This window comes from Urocampus carinirostris, chromosome 17 (genome assembly GCF_059441175.1).
Source record: "Urocampus carinirostris isolate Australia breed hairy pipefish chromosome 17, RoL_Ucar_1.0, whole genome shotgun sequence".
NCBI classification, from domain to species: domain Eukaryota; kingdom Metazoa; phylum Chordata; class Actinopteri; order Syngnathiformes; family Syngnathidae; genus Urocampus; species Urocampus carinirostris.
Genome location: NC_142365.1, coordinates 27,518,226 through 27,538,990, shown reverse-complemented (window position 1 = coordinate 27,538,990; position 20,765 = coordinate 27,518,226). Strand labels below are relative to the sequence as shown.

Genomic DNA, 20,765 nt, shown 5'->3' with positions numbered 1-20,765 from the left:
ACACCCATATGTTCAATTGCGAGGTCATTCCTTCCTCTTAGGTTTCGGTATTTTTCGTGAAAAATAGAGAAGAAAAGGGGGTTCTTTAAATTATTCACCTACACCCCGTTTAAATTGTGGGCTATACATTTTAGTGTGTGTTTAATTTCTTCTATTTGAGGGTTTCCCAATTGCAGACTAGTCCCTTCAACCGTCGAGGTTCCACTGGACCTAGAGGGTTACCTAGTTAGCTTCTATTTATTCTGAAGGCTAGCTCGTAAAACTAGTTAACTTTTAATTTAGGTCAGTTTATTGGGTAGATAACTACTGATTACCCTATTCAGTTCTTTTGGACTTCTTTGAATCATAGTTTTCTGCCCTGCAGGTAAAAAAAAATGATTCAGCCTTATTAGCAGAAAGTTTTACTAATTTAGGTAACATTTTTGTTATTGTATATTTTCATTTTTTGCACTTCATGTTCAACTTGTTTCTTTAGTAGAAGGAGAAAAGGGCAATGTGTTTTTCAGACAATTTTGCTTATGTTAGATAATAAGTTATTTTTTTTATGAGACCAATAAGATTGAAAATATAGAATAGGAAAAATACTTTCCCAATACTTGAAGATTTACCTTGTTAGTTTTATTGATGGCAAAGGTTTGTTAACTTCTTAATGCTAAATAACTTTTAGGTTAGTTTATTGTGTCTGGAGCTGCGAATCTTGCCTTGCAACTAGTGATTGGACTATTTGGAATATAGCTTTCTGTCTGCGCCTAAAAAATATAATCAGCAGATAATATTCCCAATTAAGGTAACATATTTGTTATTGTATATTTTTATTTGTCATACTTTACCTGAATTTATACTTATGTATCTAGTGAAAAGATGTAAAAAAAGATTATATTTTGTATATTTTGCCTATTTTAGAAATTAAGTTATTATTTTACCAGCACAATACGTATTAAAATTTAATATGTGAAAAACAGTACTTCAAATAATCAACATTTTCTGTCAAAGCGGCTAAGATTTGTTTTTCACTTTGTTCAGCTAAAATATATAAACCATATAACGCGCAACAGCCACTAGCACGGCAAGACGGTAATGAAGTCTTGGTACTTATTTTCTCTCAGGGAAATACCTCAGCCATCATTTGCCACCCAATTTTTTCTTTCTTGGCACACAATGCGTACACCGCATTTCTTTTATATTTTAAAAATGGGTTAAACATTCTTATATGCAAATTTGTTTTTATCAGAGGTGCCAACTACTTTTGTTTAGATTTTATAAAGGTGCTTAACTTGTTTGCCTTTCTCACTCTGATTTTGTTTTTCTTCATTTTTCATTTTGGTTCAGGTTGCACAAAGGTTTACACAAAGAGCTCACATTTGAAGGCGCACCAGAGGACGCACACAGGTAATTCTTTTTTAAGTAAGGACATCGGGAAGCGTTCTAATATCCTTGTGTAACTGCAAAAGAATTCACATCTTTTCTCCGGCTGTTCTGCGTGTCGGCACTTGCCCTGGTGAGAAAGAAAAAGCACAAAGGGGGCGGGAGGGAAATGAAAATGCAGTATAACTCACTCAAAAACTAGTTACTCCTGCTTTTTAGTCCTTTTTCAGAAGAAGCTATGGAGCAAGGGGGGGTTGTTGTTGTACGCACTGGATCGGCCGGTTTCGATACTCACTTTGTACGGCGAAACTCTAAAAGCCTTATCCCTTTGTTTTAGTTTTCCTTAAGTTTAGTGATGATATACTCCAAAATGTGAGGTTGAATGAATGTAAATATCATAAAAAGATAACACAGATGGATACTGTGGGAAAGGACTCGTTGTAAACGGCAGCAGTGAGAAAGTTAAACAAAAGAGAACCTACTGGAGGTAGCCGCAATGTTAGGCATCTGAAGCTAGGGATGCTAGCATTTAGCTAATCATGAATTAACTAAGAAAGATTGATCCTTTAAATCAGGGGTGGCAAACTCATTTTTACCAAGGGCCACAACAGCTCAACGCAGTCCTTGAAGGGCCTGATGTAACTTATGAATGTAACTGAATGTAATTGATATGTAAAATATATGTGACTACTCATTCATGTAAAGTAACTCAAAATGTATTAATTATTTAAGTCACAAAAATTACAGTTCCCTTGAAAAAAAAAATGTCAATGCACCATATAAACAGATGAATGTATTATACATTAAAAACCCTACTTTCCGAAGACAGCTGGGATGGGCTCCAGAAACCCTGCGACCCTTCTGTGGATGCATTAAAAACAGTAATACATCTACATACAAGCTACGAATTAAGAGTTGTCTTATGAGTAAAAAAACGTTCCTGAATTTGCAGATGTTACCACTGAAATTGTTTTATTATCATTGTTTCTTACTTTATTTCAATGTTCAATGACTAGTTAAAGGTGTTTTTAGTGATCAGTAAGATGTGTTTAATAGCTATTTTGGGTTAACTTGGATGCTTTTGGGAGGCTGGGGACAATTTAAATTGTTTTCAGTTATTTCATTTCTGGAAAATTTGCCCAAGATACAGGCATTTCTAGATATGAGCACAATCCAGGAACAAATTAATCCCCTGTATAACAAAATAACAAAATCTTCTTGGACATTTTTAGGATATTTTTTTTTCTCAATTTCACTCATTCATATTGATTTTGGAAATACTGACGTGTTGCGGAAATTAACAAAATCATGTGGTGTACCACATTTGGCCCATTTGAGTGTGACACATATGGTCTAAGTTATTATTCATAAACGTAATAGAAATGAGCTACTTAAATAGATAGAATCAAGCTTGCTAATATAAGAATCTAGCTAGTTCGCCATGTGGGAATCCATATAGCAGAATACTTACCCACTTTATCAGCGTATAAATGTTTTATCCTGAATGCTAGCATATTTTGTATCACAAGTAGTCTAACCATGTCAGAAAAGAAGCAATATTAAGGTTAAACGTTTTTAGAGTGGTTAGAATGTCTCATCAGCAGGTTTTACTTGCAAAATGGCACCTGCCCAGTCTTGTTTTTTCCGTTTGGTTGATGGCAATGACTCATGAAAGGAGTATGTGGAATGGTGAGGTCTTTACTGGCACATAGAATAAGCACCCAAAAAAATAGCTTATACAAAATCTTCCATTTGTCCAGGGTGTTAATTCGGTTGTCCCATAAATGGGTTTAAATGAGACCACCGAGTGTCAGGCTGAGTGACAAACCTGAAGGGACAGTGTGTAATATTTAGCACCTCTTAGTAGTAAAAAACTGTTTCATTTAGTTAAAAAAAGAACATTGATATGAATAGTTGCAAAAATACATGAACTATCATACCAATGTTAATTTTTGCAAAAAAAAAAACCATAGGACAAGAAATTTGTATATCTTTGACATAGTGGAATCCCTACCAAGAAGTCGCCGTTATGTTTGTATGGCATCTCGGGACTGGTTTTTGTTCACATTAGACAATACAGTGCCATCTAGTGGTCAAATATTTCACACTGTGACTTTAAGCCTCGTGTACACGTGATGCGGTTAGCTGGAAAATTTGCAGAATTAAGTTGGGCTGTTTTCTGATCTACTCCAAGTTGTGAAGGTCAATTGTTTTCAAACTCAGATAGTGTATACAATGCACATTGTGTAAAGTGTGGCCTTATATTTATTGACAACAGCATACAGCATTTCCCACATGAACAATACTGTGGAGAATAGTGCCAGATTGCCACGCAGATGTGAGAAGTAATTTTTTTCTGTCTGGCACTGATGTTTGCCATCAGACCAAATTGCATTTGCATGTCACATTTACCTGAAAATTAAAGGGACTGTACAGTGACTTAGATCAGAGTTTTCAACGTGGTGCCCCAGGTAGAACTCTAGGAACTGCTGAGTTGCCCGCAGGCTGGTTCTGAAAATCGCTCACCAATGATGGATCATTGCGATCTTTTAGGAAATTTGATTTCAAATTGACATGAGAAATTGAGTTGATCGATGTTTACAAATAAATCATCAATTCATGTAATTCTTCTTAAACGTAGCCTGTAATTGGGTCTTCCTGCCTTCCTACCGCCTCTTGGACAAAGCCCTGGAGAATGATCTTGGAAAGTCCTGATGATCTTGTGACGTGACCATACCACTGAAGTTTTCATCCGTTCAGTTAACAACAGTTGTTCGTAGTGTCCACTGTGCCCCCCTGGTGGCGTTGCACACTGTTTTGTTTGTAACACGGGCTATGTAGAACATGCCTACAAGATTCCTATAACATCAAATATCCGTGGCCTGGATTTTCTTTTCCAGTTTTGCTGTGACAGTCCATGTCCTCGCAAGAGTAGATGAAGATGGAAGTAGCCAGCGCTTGTATGAGTCTGATCTTTGATTTCATTGCTATGTTCTAGCCTCTCCAGACGGGTTTAAGTCTGGCAAGTGCGGCTGGGTTTTTAGCTATCCTGGCCATGGTTTCTGGTTCTGACCGTTTTTTGTTTGTTTTGTTTATGTGACAGCTCCAAGACATTTAAATTTGGTCACAGGTTCAAGCACTTGGTGGTTTATGGTGATGCTTGTGGTGATACCTGGAGGGTTGTTGGTCGTTACATTTGTTTCTTCTGTACTTATTTCCATCTCATACTAGCATTTGACCAGATCTCTGAGTTTAAACAGAACCTCCTGACTATGTGGCGGGACGGCTGACGAAATGTTACTCGCTTTGAACCTTAGTAATGCAAATTTTGTTGCTCTCAGTCATCATGAGACATTGCGATTGTTGGCTTTTGCTAACAAATGCTAATTTAACCCTGCGTTTTGAGCTCGTGGATGTAAACAAGGCAATCGAAAATCTTGGCGGACTTTGTCACAAGTAAATAAGTGTGTTATCGTAACAATCAGCCCTCCTCTATATGTAGGGGCCCAAGGGTTGGTCTAAGGGCAACCTTGACCATGGACTTGTGTGTTCGGATCCTCGGCCCCGCCCACAGTCAAACCACACTGCCCTCTTTACAAACACTAGCTGAGCTGATAAAGACTTTATGGGCGTCCTGGAGAAGTCTGTTAAGTGTTTGCTCTTTGCCTCAGTAAAAGCATGCGGAATTTGTCATAAAATATCTTTGTTGTCATACAAGTTTGTGTTTTTGGAGGTATAAGGGAAAACTAATGATACGGCCGAGAATGAATCGAAAATGCAGTGATGTGCAGTAAGGTTACTGTCTGGTGAGGCACAGTCAGATTTACAGATGTATGAATGAAATGAATCTTCATCTTATTCAATATATTATTGGCAGTGTCAGGAAGAAATACAATATATAAACTGAAGGATAGAAAAAATGTTTTATTGTCTTACCTTAACCTAGTAGTCCCCAAACTACAGCCCGCTGGCTGCATATAGCCCATCTCCACATTTGGTCCGCCCCCTTGAACGATACGAGAAAGCAATTTGAATGCACTTTTCTTTTTCTTTTTTAACCTAAAAATTAACCCCAAGTCGGATTGTGCGTTTTTGGTTGTAACGAGATTCAATCTTGGGTCGCAGCGGTGATGGCGCCAAACTCTTACCACATATCAATCTATCTATCTACCATGGTCATATCCCTCGAGAGGGGTTTACCGACAGCAAGACGAACACATAGAAAAACAAAGAAAATTATAAGAAGGGGAAAAGTAGAAAAAAAACACACACAAAAAAAATTGGGACCATGGCCAACCCAAATGCCCAAACACCCAAACAAGTTAGACACCCAAGTTGGTCATGCTTTCGTCCACATATATGATATAGGAAAAGGCATTGGGTTTTATCTCATTTCCACACAATCTTTAGTCACAGTACCATGTCATTGTTTAATGTGAAACGCACAACAAAATTAACATTTTTCTCTGTTATTGTGACTAAAAATAGAGTGATAATGAGATAAAATCCACTGCCTTTTTGTAAGTCATCTATACCACTGGTGGTCTAGTACTCAACAACTAACAACTAAAATGAACTTGGACCTGTTAAGACTGTCAAAAGCACAACAAAAAGGTTATATTACATTGACTTTCTATCCGTTGGGGACCTCACAGAGTGTTATTTGGTTATCATTTATTTCGTAAATGGTGTTGTTATTTATTTTCTGCCTTTTGTTCTGTGAAGAATACAGAGAGTTATTTGGTTATTATTAAAGTCATTGATAGTGTCAATATTTAATTTCTGGCTTTTGTTCTGTGAAAAGTCCAGATTGGTTATTCGATTGTGGCTTTCTGGAAAGCAATATAATTTTAGTTACTCAGCAAATCATCATGTTTTTTCTTTTTTAAACTGACCCTGGCCCCTCATCGGAGAAGGGAAAAGTTGTGTGTCCCTAACAGGAAAAGGTTTGGGGACCCCTGCCTTAACATATAAATGAAGTTTATGTGCTGTTCCTGTTGAATAAAAGTATTAATAGGTAATCAACCACCATGGGGGAAAAAAAGTCCATACAACGAGAAAAAGAAAATACTTAATGGCTTTATTTGCTGTTAGCTTGCTAGTGCTATCACTAATTGTATTGTTTGGGGCAGAGGTATGCACCAAATAATAATCTTTGGTGTCACTATCGCCCTCTGCCAAGAGGCAAGAGAATTGCATGCCTCACCCTGCATCTGCAAAAATAGCATACTCATTGTATTAATGATGTGAAAATTCAGCGATTTTGAAAAAGAAAATTTAAAAATTGTAAAACTAAATGAGAAAGAATACTATACATTAATACTGAATAAATATAACCATTTAACATCCATCCATTATATGCACCGCTTATCTTTGGTAAGATCGCGGGGGTGCTGGAGCCCATCTAAGCTGTCCTCGAGCAGTGGGCAGGGGACACCCGGAACTGGTTGCCCGGCAGTCGCAGGGAGGAAACAGAGTGCCCAGAGGATACCCATGAAAGCACAGGGAGAACATGCAAACTCCACACAGGAAGGTTTGAGCTCATGACCTTAGAACTGTGCCACAGACGGGCCGACCACTCAGCTGCCGTGTTGCTCATTATTTAACATACTTTTCATATTATATTTCCATGATGGCCTGCCTCCCTTGTCTGCCCTTCACTGCGACAAAGAAACAATTTGCTGCACTGGTCAAATTGTCTGTTTTCACATTTTTAAATCTAATAAAAACCCGATGATTTTATTTTTTCCTCACTCAAAAAAGTAATATTTTTTTGCATTGCAGCTTTTGAGCCTTACTTTGTTGCACTTTCAATTCCCCTCTTAGAAAAGAAACGTCAGGTCTCTTTTAAAAAGGCACACAAAGAGCCTTTTGTGTGTTGAGGAGAGTGATGGATGCACTTTCTACGCTGTTTTGTTTTGCTGTGTTTGCTAGAGCTGTAGCCTCGTTTGAGAAGACGCTTCTCCGCAGACGTTGTTTCGGGTTTCGGATTTGCCAGCTGCTCAAACAGTTGAGTTGAAAATGCTTTTAATGACATTTACAGCAGTGCGAGGAAACTAGGGCCCGCAGGCCACATGCGTCACATCAGGCTTTTTTATCTGGCCCACCAAAAGAAAAGCTCAAGATAAAATAAGAATATATACTCTAGTAAATAAAGTACTACTAATAAAAATGTTTTTTGGTGCCTACATTGTCCCCATTGTCCCTTTGCGTGTCTACACGTAAAACTACCCCAAAAAATACCACAAATTACTTCAAAACTGAATATCAAATTTAGTACTGAAATAACGGAACCTAATCTATTATTTTGTTTTCATTCTAAAAAGAAAAACTATAAAAATACTAGTAGAGAAATTCGATAATACAAAAATACTACTCCATAAATATTAAAACAGAAATATTAGACGAATATAACTACAACAATATGACAAAACTACTACAGAGGTATGACAAAAGTACTATATGGAAATACTACAAAAGTAATATATGCAAATTTAAAAAAAATATTTCTATAGAAATACTAAAAATATCACTACAGGAATACTATAATACATAAGTAGTTCTACAGAAATATTACAATTGAAATACTAAAAAATATAACTACAGTAATACTATAAAAATACTACAGATATACCACTCAAATACCACAAAAATAATACTATGGATATACTACTGCACAAATATTATATAAATGAAAGTAAAGTAACCCTACAAAAATACTTTAGAAATACTAAAAAGAACCGACTGCATAAACACTACAAAAATGGTCCAAAAATACAACTAAATAAACAAAAAATAAAATAATAATGTAACAAAAATAAACAAAAAAAAAATACTACAAAAAATACTAAGGAAATACCACTATGGAAATACTCCAAGAGTACTTCTAGATAAATACTGAAAATACCACTTCATGCTCAAAAATACTACATTGATACAATGACAGATAGACTACAAAAATACAAGTTCAATATGCTACTACAAAAATACTACAGAAAAACTACATAAATACTACTATGAACATATGACAAAAACTATTGTAGAAATACTACAAAAACACGAAAGAAATAACTAAAGTCATACTACGAAACAAAATATTAAATTAGGGGTTTAAAACATGGACTTAGGACATTATTAACCAATTTGATGAAACTAATATTTTTAAAAAACAATATCAAGGAATGTAACATGTAGATGTCTGCATGTATATTTATTCATAAATGGAAAAAGAACTGGTTTGGTCTCTAGGATCTGCCCTTTGGTATATTTTTTTTTTTAACCCTATGCGGCCCCCGACTTCAAAAAGTTGCCCACCCCTGCCTTACACTGACTTTTAGACTGTCAAGCTTTGCAATGTGAAAATTCAGGCCATGGCATCGGTAAGAAAATCTACCAAATCATATCTCTTTCCATTGGTAGGCGTTTAAATCGTAAACTAATCACGTCTTTAAAGGCAGCTTGACCTTTTTTGTTTGGAAAAGTACGCCAGCAGAGAGTGTTTGTTTAGCGCGAGTCGGGTTTCAGCCGCCGTTTTGCGCACCCTGGAGGGTAATAATCTTTGTCAGGTGACCAAGCTTTTGACCAAACACACCATCAGGCCCCTTTGACTATACATTACCATGTTGTTTTCTATTGTATGGCATTTTGTATTGTTCTGAAAGAAGCTGCGGGGAGAAAAAAACACCGTATTTTGAAACGTTTGCTAGCGTCTGTTTATCATGGTCACCTGCCGCCTGCTTTTTGGACTCTCCCTGTCACCGCTAATGACTGCCCACATTGTGATTGATTGATTGGTCAATGGCTGTACGCCAATCTTATCAGCGTTGGCAATTAGCTAGCACTTTTTCGGACCAAATGATAGGATTGCTTTGTAGTTATTGCTTTCTTACTCTCGAAGACTTCATAGACAAGGTCACTTCTTTTAATTATATTTGGAATATTTGCATGTTGGCTAACTTTATTTTGAATGACTTCTGATGTTAGCATGTAAGCTATGCTCTGTATTTGACAAAATGAATTTCAGAAAAAAATAAACTCATTATAAGATATGATCTTAACAAGTTTGTTAACTCATTCAAAATCCGTCAGCTAACATTTTAAAGGCATAAAAATCTCTTATCTTTTGAAAAAAATTTGCCATTCCGAAGTCCAAAAGGGGGACCTAGGTGAAATAATTGTATAGATCCAAGGTGAATTTTTTTTGAGGTGGGGAAGTGTTTTTGTGAGATTTCCCAGAGTGAATCAGGCGTTTGAGGTGGAATTAAAATGAGTGTGGGTCGTGCGGGTAGGATTACTGTATTTATTTGTGTGTAACGCACGTTATATTTTATCTCATCATCATACTTTTTTTATTCATGGTACCAGAGAAAAATGGAGAAAACAAAGTCGTCCTGAAAGGTACAAAAAAACGCAAACAATCCCAACGAGGGAAACAATTCTTTTATGTATCTGATGATGAATTGGACTTTTGAAGGAGATGATATAAAAAGTTTTATGTTGGTATTGCATTCATAGTTATCAAATTGAATCCCGGCAGCATGTATTTGACACTGTTTGTCACTTTCAATGCTTATTTTGAGCTGAGAAAAAGTCAAAGAAAATGTTTTAATCTAAAATTTTTCGCACGTGTTATATTCAAACAAACACAGAATTTCCTCTTAACTTATTCTAACCCATGTACACGTCTGATTTTAGGATGCTAATTGTATAAAATGAGTAAATAATGGAATTTCAGCACTTTTACTATTTGTTTTTAGTTACATTTTAGTTTGACAGAACAGATCCAGACAATGTTTTGTACCATGTAGCGATTTTTATTTCGTGGGTAATTTATTGCATGAATCACATTTGCAAACATTAAATTGTTGACATTAAGCAAATTAACTGATCATTTCACATTTTAGCTTGCAATTTTGGGGAATAATAACTGTATTTTAAATAATTGAAATGATTACCACTTTAGGATGTTAGCAATTGTTTAGCTTGTCCACTCGCTTATTTAAGTGATATATAGCATTCTGTGAGGTAAGTACGTGCTTTACCTGATTGTTCACATATTTGGATAAAAGGGTCACTTTTCAAGATGTCAAATGGTTTGCTAACTTCTCAGAACAAAAAAGAAAAGCTTGTAGCACTAAGTGAATTAATATCTAATTTTCTTATCTTCTTTTCCGTTTGTATGTTTTCCTTCTTCCTGCTTTTCTTGTGGTATGTTTGCATAGGAGCCCATTCAACTTCTTTCTTTTTTTTTAACCTCATAGTTGATGATTAGCTGGCACTTTGGCTGTTACACATTTCGAATGTCAAACAATCGGTATTGTTTGTTGAACATCTGGTATCTATATTTTTCATGTTTCTGAATTGTTATTCCACAACGGTAAAAAACGAAAATAACATTGTATTGGCTTATCTTTTTTCTTGTGTATTGCTGAGGTAACAGATTTAAGACTCTATCATCATATCCCCAAAAAATTGAATGCAGCCATTTTTTTCTGGCCCGGCCCGAATGCAAGTTTTGTCAAACCCGTGCCCTATATCGAGTAGCGTCCAAGTAAATTAAGTCTGAGACCCCGGATGTCAACAGTTCATAATAGTCAAAACAACAAATAACAGTTAGCAATAATAGTCAACATAACCAACTGGCATCCTATGCAATCTCCTTTGCAGCTGTCCAAATTCAAAACAGAATACAGTGGTACCTCTTTATACGAGCACCTCTAACGATGAGAATGTAGGTATGTGAGTTGTTTGTTTTCTAACAAAACTCTACCTTGCTTTATGAAGTTTAATCCTGTTAGCGAGCAGTCTCAGAGACTACCAATAGAAACTGCATGAGATAGCTCAATGCTCGTAACTGCTTACTGCCGGGCATCAGCTCATCCTATTTGTGCAAACTACTAAGGAGACAAAGCAATAAGAAATTGTACTGTATTTTTTTAATGCCTACGTTCATTTTAAGTTACAGTAAGTGCTTACTTATCGAGAGTTTCTCAATCTCTTGCAACCTCTGCCAATTGCTCCCTTTATTAATGATTGCAAATACTCCTTACTAAGTGATAATAAACTTTAAGAGCACTACATGGCACCTATTTACTCACAAGAAGACAGACTGTAGGATACCGAAACAATACTAGCAATCTACGATGACGTCTGCTACCAGTGACCGGGTCCAAAACGATCCAGAATCGAGCAGAAATGGGCCAGTCGAGGTTGTTGTGGTTTTTTGGATGTTCACAGAGTGGAATGTTAAAAAAAGTAAAAAATATGGGGAAAACTGAGTTGACACATATGCACTCTCGTTGCAACCTATTTCCCGGCAGCACGCATACATGTTTGTTAGTGTTCATTATAGACTCATTTTATTTCATTAATATCATTTTATTTACTATTTGAATGTGTATGCATTGCATAGCTATTTAGGGTTCACATTTACAGGGCGGCGCAGCAGATGAATGGTTAGCGCATCCGTGGCACGGTTCTGAGGTCATAGGTTCAAATCCAGCAACCAGCCTTAATGTGTGGAGTTTGCATGTTACTCCAGTTTCCTCCCACATTCCAAAAACATGCATGTCAGGTTAATCGACCGGCCCAAATTGTCCCTAGGAGTGAATGAGCGAGTGAGTTGCCTGTCTCTGTGTACCTTGCGATTAACTGGCAACCAGTTCAGGGTGTCCCATGCCCACTGCCTGAAGGTAGCTGGGATGGGCTCCACCGCTGCTACCCTATTGAGGATAAGCTGTGCAGATAATGAATGGATGGACGGATGGCTCCCTACACAAGCAATTCTGGTTACGAGCACAAATTGCGCTCGTAAGATGTACCACTGTAAACTTCTAAGTTGGATTAAGTGGTTCTGTTGGGTTTTTTTTTTCAGGCGAGAAGCCGTACCGCTGCACGTGGGACAACTGCGACTGGCGTTTCGCCCGTTCGGACGAGCTTACCAGGCATTACCGCAAGCACACGGGGGCCAAACCTTTCAAATGCGTAGCCTGCAACCGATGCTTCTCACGCTCGGACCACTTGGCCCTTCACATGAAGCGTCACCAGAACTGAGAAAGACACAAAGTCGGAAAAATTCACTGCGTTTTTCTTCTCTCAAACTTTTTGCCATTACCAATTTTTTTCCTGGACTGCCTTGTCAAATTGACTTTTTTAAAAATGTCTTCTTTTTATATCAATATGACGAGATTGAATCCTTCTGAGTTGCACATGGATTTAACCTAGTTTTCCTTGAAACATGCACCTCAATATGTTGTCACTTTTGTTTCTCAGTTCTGGCAAGATAAAGTGTTGCCGAAAAATTGCAAGAAAATTAACAAAATGTTCTCAAATTCAGTTAAGTTTGAAAGGGATTTTCAGATTCCATTTTAGCTGAAAAATTAAAAATACAAACAATGAAAAGTTGGGTTTTATTCAAAGGAACTGTGTGTATTAGTTTGTGCCTTTGAGTGGTAAAAGAATAGATAATTTTAAAAGAAACTTGATTTGTATAAGCAAAAGTACATGAACTATTATACAAATGTGTATATTCTTTAAATACTCCTAGGTAGATAAATGAATATTTAGTTCATAACATGAGTCATACTTAACCTTCTCGCCAGGGATCTTTAACGAGACAGTGTCTATTATTTAATGCTTCCTAGTGGTGAAAAGAAAATTAAAATAGTCATTGGTTGAGAAATTGGCATTTATTTTACATAACTTGAGCCCCACCTAGAGTGAGCTGACATAACTATTGGCCATCTTGCTGCTACGGGTACCCAAAAACCTGTCATTTTTCTTTATTTTTCTCTCTTTGTTCTTTTCAATTTTTCTTTCTTTTTTTTATTTGATATTTACTTTTCCTTTTTTGTCCTCATTTCATTTTGCTTCTTTTATTTAAGCCTTTTTTCCCTTTGTTTTCTTTTTTCCAGTTTTTTCTCTTTATTTTCGCCCTTCACCCAAGGTTTGACAAAAACTAAATAAATCAATACGAAAAATGGTTCTTTTTGGTGACTTTGAGTCACCATAGTCTGTATTCTTCCCTGTGCTCTTTTGCACTCGTTTTCAGTTGCATGACACAATACAGCGACATTTAATGGTCAAATAATACACATTGTCTCTTTAAAAGATGTGTTTTCCTTTTTTTTCATCTCGTTTTATTCTTCCTGCTTAGTGAAACCTTTCCAAACTTTGTGTGGCTGATGTGCCCCCCCCCCCCGATCTCATGTAAATACATATACATATTTTATATTTTTAATTGAGCATATGTGTGTCCAGAAGGGGAAAAAACAATGAATGTATTTAGATGTATACTTGATGTTTTTTCTTTCTAGATTTTGATCGTTAGTACTCTGCATAAGTGCGCAAAAAAGCCTTAAGAAAAGTCAAGTTGGATTTAGTCATGAACTAGTTGGGCCTGTTTTGGAGCTTAGTTTGTTGTTTGTGTGTGTTGCTATGGTGATAAAAAGCTTTTGTAATTAACGAGTTTATGTGGTTTCTTTTTCTAAAACATTTTGGACTCCCATCACGGTTGCACAAATGCACTGTGTTGAAATTGTCTTTAATTTCAATCTATTGTTTTTTCTTATCTTAGTAAGGATTCGTGTTCTCAAAGAGCAACATGTACATATATAACAATAAGTGTCTTTTGAATTTGTAATGCTTTTGTAAATATTTTTCAGGATTTTAATGTTTAATCAGAATGTGTGGCATATGCTGCAGTAGAGGTTGTTTTTGTCTGTTTTTTTTTTTTTTTACAGATTTTGGGAGATAATTTAAAAAATGATATGTGACTTTTTTGCTGTTTTTTTTATTTCCATTAAAAAAAAGATGTTTTCATTCTTATCTGAAAAAATATATTTTGTATTATTATCCAACGAGTTTAGTATTTGGTTTTTATACGGACCTATACCTCAAAAATTAGCATTTCTATATATCGCGGAAAGAAATCCTTATATTCTTCTGTTAAAATAATGGTCCAATCAAAAGCATTTCTTTCCCAACGACATATTTTTACATTTTTATGCAAGATATAATCAAACCTTAGACAGGGTCCATACAGGTGCTTGAAATAATTGAAAATGCTTGAATTGTAATGTGTATTCCGAGATTGAAAAGTGCTTGAATTTTGGGTAAAGTGCTTGTAAGCGCTTGAAATTATTGCCATGTTTCACAAGTCTTCTCAAAAAATGCTGCTGACACTGCCCCCTTTCGGCTTCGCTTTGCCATTGCATTTTTACCCCATGATTAACGGCAGCTGGCATAAGTTTGTATGACATTGTCTTATGAAACATTATTGCCTCCCAAACATGCTACACCTAAACTGGGCCAATTCAAATGTGTGTTAGTTCAAGGATTACGAATCAATTCTGGACATTTATCACGGACCTTACAAAAACAAATGTTGCGTCTCCCACTGGTAAATTGCATGGAAATAACTTCGTGCTACAGAATAGAAAGCGAGATATGACTCTCATTTTTACCCAACAACTCTATTGGGAGATTTGTCTCCACAACGAATATATTAGTGATTTACTCAAGATCTAAAAAATATATTTCTTGATAAATGCACACTCAAGATTAAAAATCGCATATGTAAATCACTGATTATTATTATTATATTTGTGACTCAGCAAAATACGTGATTCACACTGGATTTATTTTTTAATGACACTGGAGAAATTTGAAATTTGTCTATGAAAGTCCTTTAAAAGTGCTTGAATTTTGTGATGAAAAATGTGTAAGAAACCCGGTTGGATAGGATTTCAAACAATTTTAAAAGAACATTTGGAAACGCGTTTTTCATCATAGTATGACGTTATAAGTCATTTTTTAATTCATTTTCTGGAATAAGGGGGGCATCACCCTACATACTTAAACACTGAAACCAAAGAAAAAACCCTTTTTACCGGCTCAAGAAATTGCTTAACAAATAAAGGTACTGTATAAATGTTTTGTTAATATACTTTTGTTTACTTTATCATCAAATAACAATGAGCAGTGGACTGCTTAGCTAATCAGAATCCAAAACACAATGCACGATGCGAATCTGTAGAGTACCAACACTGTGAAAAGTAAACCACCATATAGCAAAAGATGACTGTACTAGTTAGTATCCACAACCATAACAAGGAGCTGAGATATTGTTTAAAGCAACACTGTAATATTTGACCACTAGATATTGCTAAATGAAGGCGCTAAATATTACACACTGTGCCAGTTTATAAACAGGAACAGTCTACAGCTTATGATAGATGACCAATTTCCTTGAGTTGAATCAAAAACATTTTGCTGAAGCCTAAGCTTTCAATTTAAAAATGTATTTTTTTAATTTTCAAAAAATTATTACTATTGGTCATCCCACACAGGCGTGTTGTTTTGCCTATCCATGCATCCATCCATGATCTGCACCGCTTATCCTCAGTAGGGTTGCGGGGGTGCTGGAGCCCATCCCAGCTATCTTTGGGTAGTAGGCAGGGGACACCCTGAACTGGTTGCCAGCAAATTGCAGGGCACACAGGGACAGACAATTTGCTCGCTCATTCACACCTAGGGACAATTTGGACCAGCCAATTAACCTGACATGCATGTTTTTGGAATGTGGGAGGAAACTGGAGTGCCTGGAGGAAACCCACGCGAGCACGGGGAGAACATGCAAACTCCACACAGGAGGTTCGATCTCATGACCTCAGAACTGTGCCAAACACGCACTAACCACTGCTCCGCCGTGCTGCCCGTTGTTTTTCATAAATAAATTAAATTAGCGATTTGTGTAATGTGAAATTATTCACATTTGAGGTCTCATTTAAAGTGATTTTTTTTTAGCCAATGTTTTTTGCACATTATTCAAATCAAAATATTTTTTAAATTTTTTTTTATAGATATTTCTCTTTAATGTATTTGTGGGGTCTGTATTTGGAATTGAAACGATGATTACTTAAGACTAAAAGAAATATGAATCCATTTGAATAAAATAATATGGGAAAATACAATTTTTTAGAAAACAAAAACAAGTACTAGAAACTATTTAACCCCCACCCAATACAAACTACCCGTAATACACCAGGACGTGCTAAATAATACATAATGTCCCTTTAAACTAAATACAAGTTAGTATCGAAAACAATAGTAAGTAGTTAAGACTTCTAGGGCGTAACTTGCTTGGTGAAAGTTGAACGTGCCGTTCTTTTTAAGCTGAAGACAGAAGAACAGCAGGTTATGAGAATCGTCTTCTTGACTCCCATGATAATAACAATAGTTTCTAAAAAAAATACTGAGAGAAGCAGACTGGGTGTAGTCGCTGTTGTTATTGAAGTAATTGTAGCGTGATTTGCCTGATCGCGGTGACACGGAGACAACGCCTTCATATTTTTTTTGCCATTACTACTCCTTTCATTTGTGCAGAAGTTGCTGAGCATGTTTGTGCAAGGTAGATGCCCCTTTCCATCGTGCATTATAAATGGCTTAGCAGGAATTAAAGTAGGGAAAAGCAAAATATTTTCTTTTACATTTTTCTTTTAAGAAAAATATTTTTGACTAGCAGCACGGCAGCTAAGTGGCTAGCGCATCTGCGGATCAGTTCACAGGTCCAGGGTTCAAATTCAGCTACCAGCCCTTCTTTATGGAGATTGCATGTTCTCCCCGTTCTTGTGTGGGTTATCTCCGGGCACTCCGGTTTCCTCCCACATTCCAAAAACAAGCATTTCAGGTAGGTAGGTAGGTAGGTAGGTAGGTAGGTAGGTAGGTAGGGACAGTGGGTTGATAGGTACAGTGGGTAGGTAGGTAGGTAGGTAGGAAGGTAGGTAGGAAGGTAGGTAGGTAGGTAACTATTAGATTTGTCTAGCTGGACTGTATTTTATGTTCATTTTTGGTTATTTCTGTCTTGTGTTTTTATGCATTCTTTCTGGTATTTTGAAATTACATACAATAAAGCAATAACCAACATGTTTTATTAGTTTAAAAGCCTGCTTTTAAAACTAATATTACAAAAACATGTTTAATTATTAGTAGCCATGTTATTTCATTCAATATATTTGTTTATCTCTTGAGTCCGTTCACAGTTTAAAATGAGCTTTTCTTTCACTCAAATCATTTGAACTCGTTGGCTTGATTATGCCTGAAATACTTTCTTTTAGGTCCTAACATCAATGTTGGATTCAATTGAGCAATTATTAGGAGAACCATTTTATTTGGCTTCTACTCTAAAGAGCAAAATAACATTGTGCAACATCAACTGAAATCCCGAAACGCACCAAACATACGGTTCAAAATGAAGACATAGCTTGAAGTGCATATCGGGTGAAACTGCGGTATATAAACCCAGCGACCTGTCACTCACTGGAAACGTTTTTCAGGACGTGTCCCGTCCCGCCTCTCTGTTAAACAAATGCATTTAAATAGCTTTCCAGTGATGGAGCCAGACTTTTTTTTTCTTTTCTGGCAAACACTGCAAGTAAGAAGTATTTTAAATTGATTTGGGACTAGTACGACTGAAATTGAGGCCCAAACAAGGTTTTCACTTTTATCTTTAACAGCCTAGTCCTTAGTTTTAGGCAAAATTCAGCCACCAACAAATGCGGAATCCATGTATTTATTTTTTTGATGACAAACGTTAAAAGGACATCATATTTGACCACCCGCTGTGACTGTATTGTTTAGAGCGAGCAGGAACGAGTGCTCAAAGCACAAGGAAGATTACAAACTACAGAGACTCAAAGTGCCCAGACTGCACTATTTTTCATCTGAAATATTTTGGTTCAAGAGGCGGGGGTGCGGGATTAGAAACGAGTGTATGCTCTAGGTTTCGTCAAGGGTGGCGCGAGGAACTTTTTTATTTTTAACTTTTCCAGAATTATGTGCAATTGTACCTCCGCTACGTTAAGGAGTAGTGGCACTCTCATTGTCAAAGTGTTTTGTTTACATTTGGCCTCCACACAGTGCATACAGCACAGAGTATTAGCACTGAATAGTATAAACACAAGTGGAGCAGACCTCATTAAAATATATTCAACCCAATGAGAAGGGCACCGAAAGACGGGGTAAAAAACTAAAAAGTCTCCCGAAAGCTAAGACGAGGATGTTTGATAAAGCATTTGTATGCGTGACCTTGATGCAACCAGGAAAGTGGATATGAGAAAAGCCTGGATTGCTTGCCATGCTAAAACTGTTGGCAGTGGACAGCATGAAGCCAAATAAATGAAGCTTTTACTTCGAGACATTACACCTGATAAAACGCTTCGGTTTTATTCTGAAAAAAACGTGCCGGAAAGGGGCGATGATTTTGGCATGAACGGAGGTGATGTCTTAACACCAATATCGAGCAATCGTTGTTTTGTACCTATCAGTATTGTGAGATGAATTTAAAAAATGATTGATCGATCAAAGCAGTGCAGAAAGGCTTAAATTACGTTCTCTCATGAAACGTTGACGCATGAGACCAATGTATTGGTGGTACCTTTACCTATTTCACAGACGGAGAGAGAGAGGGAGAGAGAGAGAGAGAGAGAGAGAGAGAGAGAGAGAGAGAGAGAGAGAGAGAGAGAGAGAGAGAGAGAGAGAGAGAGAGAGAGAGAGCTAGCCGCTTAACGCGGCTCAAGTTATTTGTCAGAGGACTTAGATGTGCATCTCTTCTGTCTCAGCTAGCAGTTAGGGTTTGTTGAAGAACATTTAAAACAGGGGGGGGAAAACGTTTCAAACTGAATTCTGGAGTGTTTATTTTTAGAGTTGCGTGAACAATCTTGAAGAACACTTACAATGTACATTTTTAGTTTTGTTTTGCTAGTGTGTGATGAGTCAGTGGTGCGGTTAGCATGCTAACAAGGTTAAAGCTGTTCATATGGTAGTTTTATGTTTAGTTGCTATTACAGAATGCATTGACAGTGGAATCATTTTGGCTTAATTGAATGCTAACAATTTAATATAGCTATTATGGTCGTAAAGTACTTTTGTTTTGAATTTTGTTATACAGTAGATTAAAAATGTAGTTCTACTGAAATTGGTATTGAATAAAACTGAAATAAAAATACCTGGAGTTGAACTGCAATCCTAACTAACGTTTAAAACACAAAATCACCTATTGCAAATTGATTTGGTACCAAATTTAAAAAAAAAAAAAAAAAAACCTTAATCATTCTGAACCTCAACTTGAGGACCTCCTTTTCGTTTGAGATATTTTTACAAACGTCATTTTAGTTTGAAAAGAACCTTTGATTTAGAAACTTTTAAACTGTAATCCCCGTTGAATTTTGGTTCCTTGCTCCAACATAAAAGAAAAAAAATATTTTTAAAACGCTGATTTGAAAGCTCTAACCCTCGAGTCCGTTCGTTGGGGTTGTCCATCGATTCGATGATGACCATCTTCTTTTATTTGTGAGTCTGCGAATGTTTGAACAGTCCGATCCTGGATGTGGTCGGAGACTCAGGTAAAAGAGGATATCTGCGCAATGACGGTTTTTAAAGTGGCGTAAGGGGTGCGCTTTCCCCAACGCCACTATCTTGATTGTAAAGAAGATGGTTCCAGTGGCTAGAGTCTAGGGTCTCCCTTGCCACTCCCTAGACGACCGGCATCTTTCTACAACTGCAGGCGGCTAACGGGATCCAGGTCTGTAGGAATCCGCCTCAAAGCGTGCCGCCACCAGCTTTTGGGATCACTCTTAGTCTGGACTCTACCCTTCGACCTGTATGGCTTGGGTAACCCTACCAAGAGTACGAGACTCCCGCCGACATAGCTCTAGGGGTCATGGAGACGCGCAAAGTGCCCCACCACGATAAAGTGGTGATCCGTCGGGACACAACCCTCGAGTCCACATTTGATTGAACGACGTTGAAAAGCTTTGTGCTTTGTGTACAGCGCTCCTCAGTGGTAATTTGATCTTACTACATTTGATATTTCTAGGAAGGTAATAAAAGCCTCGTGTGCAAAAGTAAACAGGACAAAATAAACAAAAACAAAAATTATAATGCAGTAATAAAAAAATGGGGATGGGGACTATGAGTAATAACCACAGGTGTAAAGAAATAAAAAAACAAATTTTAAAATTCAAAATCTCCAAATTAAAAAATGTTTATATTGGTTAATTTTGTTTCTTCTTTAATAACGTTTACATAGTTATTTTTTTGTTCTAGACACAAGACAAAATGTATTTTTATAACAATTATGTTTATAACCCTATTAACTGCATTGTACTGGATGAATAAAGACTACTTGCCCGCACAATTTTTTTGCAACAAAACTGAAAAGGGGGGAAAAATATGTCTGAGGCACTCATACAATGTAGTGCAGCGTTCACAAACTGTTTTGAAGCTGAGAGATAGTTTTGTTACTAAAGAGCTACCAGTTTGATATGCATTTCTGAAAAACAATGGCTCATGTTATTACTAAGTTGTTACCACTCAGGTGTTCATAGGAGCTACCTGTTGCC

The 20,765-nt window shown here is 36.7% G+C and overlaps 1 protein-coding gene across 2 annotated transcripts in view; it reads left to right on the top strand.

Annotated features, from left to right (window-relative positions):
- klf5l (Kruppel like factor 5 like) overlaps positions 1–14,190 on the top strand; it is a 28,778-nt gene extending 14,588 nt beyond the window's left edge. For both annotated transcript variants that reach the window (XM_088321588.1, XM_088321589.1), the window contains 2 exons: positions 1,330–1,389; positions 12,239–14,190. In XM_088321588.1, coding sequence (XP_088177714.1) covers positions 1,330–1,389; positions 12,239–12,417 — 239 coding nt within the window. In that variant the 3' untranslated portion in view covers positions 12,418–14,190. The remainder of the gene's footprint in view (positions 1–1,329; positions 1,390–12,238) is intronic.
- Positions 14,191–20,765: the final 6,575 nt, after the last annotated feature.